The sequence below is a fragment of the Vicia villosa genome, linkage group LG1 (genome assembly GCF_029867415.1).
Source record: "Vicia villosa cultivar HV-30 ecotype Madison, WI linkage group LG1, Vvil1.0, whole genome shotgun sequence".
NCBI classification, from domain to species: domain Eukaryota; kingdom Viridiplantae; phylum Streptophyta; class Magnoliopsida; order Fabales; family Fabaceae; genus Vicia; species Vicia villosa.
The window spans coordinates 93,903,637-93,909,477 of NC_081180.1; the positions used below are offsets into that span (position 1 = coordinate 93,903,637).

Sequence of the window (5,841 nt, forward strand, 5' to 3'; positions counted from 1 at the left end):
GGTGGGATGAGGTGGAAAACGACATTAATGCCATTCAAATGATGCATGGATCAAATGATATCGTTTTGACTGTTGTAATTTCTTAGATTTTTCCGATTTCTCTTTTTTCTGTTGGAAATTTCGATGTAATGCCGATTTTAACCAATGAATGTTTTTTTGTATCGTTACAAATGTTGTTGTTCTGGTTTTCTGGGTCTGAGTTGATTCCGTTGATGTATTTACGAAAGTGTTCCGTATGTGCATCTACGAAATGTTTTCACCCAAATTTAAAAAAAAAAATACTTCCAAAGATGCATTTACGAAAACTAGAGGACATTTTGCCAATTCGATAGTATCTGAGAAACGTATAGGGTGTAGTGAGTTTAATAATATGTAGTACGTTACAGCAATACATTACTATATTTTTCTAATCACACCGCCCTTTGTACACACAGGGGGAGGCGAGTTTGTCACAAAAAAATAATACATGAAAGAGAATCAAAAAGGGAAACTTTTAGAAAGAAAGTAAAGTCGAGGGGCGAAAATGAAAACGGAGATAGAGTAACATTCACTTCACTCTCAGCAAAAAGGGCGTTACCATTCTCGTTTCATCACAGAGAGGTTTCTCAAACCTCTTTCAACAGTCCAAGGTCAGTCTCTCCCCAAAACCCTAATCTTCTTCCGTTTTTCAGATCACACTTTAATCTCTATGTTTAATTTTCATCGATTCTTGCTAAATCATCGATTCAAAATGTTTAATGCGCGTTAATTATTTGTTTAATCGATGTGCGCATTGATTGATTATAGTTTTTGCTTACATTATTCGGTTTAATTGCTCTGTAGAAAGAAAACATAGATCATGAATTTAGGTTAAATGAAACTATAATTTATAAGCTTGATTTTCTATTTGCAGGTTGCACGGTTTTAACTGTTTAGGTTTTTACCTTCCAAAAGAAAAATAAAAACTGTGCAGCTTTGGTTGGTTTTTACCTTACATTGCATGAAAGTTGGATTTAAAGATAATTCTAGATGGATTCGCTTTGGAGACTTGTGTATTTGCTAGAGCCTGCGCCGGTTACGCTTATCACGACCGCAGTAGCTGTGACATTTGGATCTGCTTTTCGAGCTCTAAATTATGGGAAAGAAATGGAGCGGAATCGGGATATGTCAGAAGCATCTATTACGTTGGATAGGTCTCAAGCATTGATGATCCCGGTTATGAGTTCTTGTAGCTTGCTTCTGATGTTCTATTTGTTCTCGTCAGTTTCGCAGCTTCTCACGGTGTTCACTTCCGTTGCTGCTGTGGCGTCCCTTTTCTTCTGCCTTTCTCCTTATGCTGCGTGTTTGAAGACACAGTTTGGTTTGGCTGATCCGTTTGTTTCGCGATGTTGTTCAAAATCTTTTACACGGATTCAAGGATTGTTATTGTTTACGTGCATTTTTACAGTGGTTGCTTGGCTTGTTTCTGGTCATTGGTTACTGAACAATTTGTTAGGGATATCTATATGCGTTGCATTTGTAAGCCATGTCCGTCTTCCAAACATCAAGATTTGTGCAATGCTTCTCGTTTGTCTGTTTGTGTACGACATTTTCTGGGTTTTCTACTCTGAAAGATTTTTTGGGGCGAATGTTATGGTATCAGTGGCAACGCAGCAAGCATCAAATCCTATGCACACAGTTGCTAATAGTTTAAGTCTTCCTGGGTTGCAATTAATAACAAAGAAATTGGAGTTACCTGTAAAGATTGTCTTTCCAAGAAACTTGCTGGGCGGTGTTGTTCCAGGGAACAGTGCATCAGAGTTCATGATGCTTGGCTTAGGAGACATGGTATCTCATTCTTACTCTCTGAATTGTATTACTATATGAGTCCATGTGTTAATTGTTTCTAAGGCTTAGATTGTACTTTTATTGCTTACAATCCATGAAGTAGTATGTTGCATTGCATTTATTGATGTATACATTTCTTCCTTGTTATCATGCTGGTTGTGTAGATTGTCACTTTTGATTTTTTGAGTACCTTCTTGGGAAATATTCTTCCATATATCATGCAAATGCAGTATTAAAAGAATATGAAAAAAGAAGAGATTGTCGTTGTTCACTATACTGAAGTTTTTACTGTAACCTCCTCTCTTTCTCCTATTTTCCAACTTCTTATTGCATCCAATAGGTTGAACCGGGCATATTCTGCCAAATTGGTTTGATTTCAGTGAAATTTTGTTAGACTTACTCAAAATGGGTATAAGATAAAAGGACAAAACTGATTATATCAGTTATGGAAAAAATTTCTGCCAAGGCAGTTACTTTATGGGGGGTAGTGGCTGCTAGTTAAGGGGTGTTACTGCTGTGGGCAGTAGTTAATTATGTACTTGGTTATGTCTATTCATTTCTAGGTGTTGTGTAATTATAAAAGGGAGATACATTGAACAGAGGGGGGTTTATTGAAGAAATATTGAGTGGTTATTGGGAGAAACCTAACTCTCGAACATTTGGGAAGGGAGAGACCCAAGACTCTCGAATTCTTGGAAGGAACCAAACTGGTCCCCGTCATTCTGTTTGTGTTATTTCTCTGTACTGAAAAATTCTGTAATTTTATTTTGTACAGAACCAGTTTCTATCAACTGGTATAGAGCAGTTCTGATTCAGGAGGATTTTGCCGGTGTGCTGGAAATTTTGGCATAAATATGACTGTAGATTTGATGGAAGGGAGGTCTATTGGTCGCTAATCCAGGCTGAGCAATATTTTGGGTCAAGAAGAATGAGTGAAGAGATGAAGCTTGGGTGGGTTGTTGCATTTACATTGAGAGGAGATGCTCTTGATTGGTGGATTTCTTGGAAGGACACTCATCCAAATATTGTTTGGTGGGAATTTTCAAAGGCCATCCTCAAGAAATTCCAACCAGAAGTTTGGGAATGTCTTCAGGATTCAGAAAATAAAGAACAGGACAACAGAGGCAGAGATGAAATTCATGATAAGAATCCAGAACCAATAGCATCTCAATCTGAAGAAAACAATTTGTGATGAAGTTGAAGGTACACAGATCCAAAAGTACAGCGAAAATGAAGATTGTGCAGTGGATACCAAATTAGATCGTGAAGGTGACATAGTGAAGAATACAAATTCGTCGACATGTGCCGCTGAAGTAAAGGGTCAAAGAAGTGATGAAGAATTAGACAAGGAAGGAGGAGTACAAGGTACTGATGTCACGGTCCCGTCCAAATTCAGCTATCCGTCGACGTCATCTTTGCTGTCACACTTAGGAAATTCTGCAACAACAGAAATGAGAGAAATAAGATTCAGTGATGAACCAAATAAAAGGCCACTACCACAATGGTTCGCCCAACAGCCTCTGTTGCCGAAACCTCGAAACGTCGGGTATCACATGGTGATTGCTGTTGTTCCTAAGATAAAGTCTAGGAAAGAGAAAGTTCCACTATCGGTGTCACCGTCATTCGAACAATCAATCATGAGAAAATTGACAGCAGTGAGCAAATTTGATCCCGGAGAAAAGTATCCTATTTCATGTATAACTCAATCTTTTTGCTTCAAGTTATGGGATCCAGGAGGATACATTCTTTCACCTTGAGAACAAGGTGAATCTTTAGGGGCGACGTATTGTTAGAATCTTCAGTTTTGTAACTTTATTAAATTATAAGGAGAGTTAGTGGGTGATTATTATAATTATTATATTATTAATTCAGTGTTTAAGTTTATAATAAATAGGGGAAGACATTGGGGAGTTGATCATCATGGATTTCATAGGAAAAGGGGCCATTTTGGCATTGAGAGGTGCAGACCCTTTAAGTTCTGCGATTTAATCTGTAATTTAAAGGGATTCTCTCTATTTTATTTTTATATATCAGGTGGTTTCCATCAAATTTCTACTTTTGAGTTGTGCAATAATTAAATAGGGCATATTGTGATCAAAGTGTTCTGTATGCTGAAGTGTGTTACATGTGTTTGCGTGCACACTATCAAATACTGTGGTTTAAAGCTTAAAATAACATTACAGTTCTGTGTCAGCCTAAGCTTATCCTGATTTGAAAAAACTTTGATGGTCTTGGTTTTTCTAAAGTTATGTATTTGGTGTTTTATGACTTTTGCTTATCTTTTGTAGGCTATCCCAGGTATGCTCCTGGCTTTGGTCCTCTGCTTTGATTATCGCAAGAGCAGGGATACAATAAATCTCAGTGAGTTGCACTCTTCCAAAGGGCACAAATACATATGGTATGCGCTGCCTGGATATGCCATTGGTCTGGTTACTGCTTTGGCAGCTGGTGTCTTGACTCACTCACCTCAACCTGCACTCCTCTATCTGGTAATTATGTTTTTCAATTTTTATCATCAGATAAGTGTTACTGTCAACTCTACTTCCCAATACTGATTAATAATTCATTCTATAACTTTTGTTGGTACTCTCAATTATCATATTCTGTATATACTTTGGAAAAAGTTTAGTTTATAGAACATGTTAATGAAAGCAGTCAGTTATTTCTTAATCTATATAACTTTTAACTGTTTACTTCTCTTTCTCACTATCTATTCATGCTGAAATACTGCATTATATCGAGTACATTATTTTGTAGGAATAAATAAGTCTAAATTTACTATTTTTATTTAATATTTTAGAGTCTGTACCCTGCTGAAACACTGCCATTTGATACATGCAATTTGTTTGTCAAAACCTGTTTACTTTGAGTCTTGGACCCAAATCAGATATTGTCAAAACAATTGTCACCTGTTGCCCAGTGCTTAAACTGCATATTAAATTACATACCTCATATTTATCTATACCCAATTTGTTCAGTTGTTTGTTTGATTGAGTTTCAAATGCAAAATTATACACAATTGAGTCTCATGATTGTCAATGGAGCACTGTTTTCAAGAGTCAAGCATATATTCAATGGTTCACCTTATGCAATATCCTCTGTATTAGTATTAATAGTATATATATATGGAGGAACCCCCATTTTGTTTCCTATATTAAGTTTGTATATGTAAGTAGGTATAATTTTTAATTTTTCAAATCATTATACAGGTAGCATCATAAATTATAATTTGTAGTATGAGGGCTCCAAAATCCAACTGTTTGGTTTCACCCTTAACAAAGTTCTCTGTCTTTTGTCTGTGCAGGTGCCTTCTACTTTGGGACCTGTAGTTGTGATCTCTTGGGTGAAAAATGAGTTACTCGAGTTATGGGAAGGAAACACTCAAAATCTTAATGATAAGGACCGCGAAATAGAAGTTTAGTATGTTAACCGATAGTTTATATCCAAAAAGAAAGTTGTAAATTCACTGAGAATCTTTACTGATGAGACTCACCAAGAAAGTTGACATTAAAATGTTCTAGTTATGTCTTGATGTTTTTATTCATACACCATAAAATAAAAGGAAAGAAGTTACACAAATGCCTTGGAAAAGATAAAATCGAAGCCTTATTTTTCAAATAATTTATTCTTCTCACAATAACTGTCGTTTAAATAAAATTAAAAAGTATGATAAATGTAAGAAAGATAATCAAAATCGTGTTAAGCATCACGAAGGTGTAAAGGTGATATTACAACCGGGTAATGGTAAGCTTACAACTAAATCTATTAACACAACCAAATCTATCAACACGTTGGCCAAAGCACTTGACAGTTGGTGTATTTTCTCGTTGGCATATGTTTGTGATTTTGCTTGACGCGATAAACAAAGTAATCAAATTGTATTGGCTAAATATAAATTGAAGAGTAATTTGAAATTGAAGAGTAGGTAATGTCAAATAGTTAGTACAATTAAAAAAGGTAATCAAATTGTATTGGCTATCAAAACTGACAATACTTTTGAGATATTTTTTTTTACAAATGTTATCATTATGTGGT

General features: G+C 35.7%; 1 protein-coding gene across 1 annotated transcript; it reads left to right on the top strand.

Moving 5' to 3' along the window:
* The first annotated feature begins 462 nt into the window (after positions 1–462).
* LOC131643568 (signal peptide peptidase-like 1) lies at positions 463–5,385 on the top strand. The gene is made up of 4 exons (XM_058913820.1): positions 463–629; positions 893–1,806; positions 4,095–4,295; positions 5,111–5,385. The coding sequence occupies exons 2-4, from the start codon at positions 1,009–1,011 to the stop codon at positions 5,225–5,227; spliced, it is 1,116 nt and encodes a 371-aa protein (XP_058769803.1). The 5' UTR covers positions 463–629; positions 893–1,008; the 3' UTR covers positions 5,228–5,385.
* The last annotated feature ends 456 nt before the right edge of the window (positions 5,386–5,841 follow it).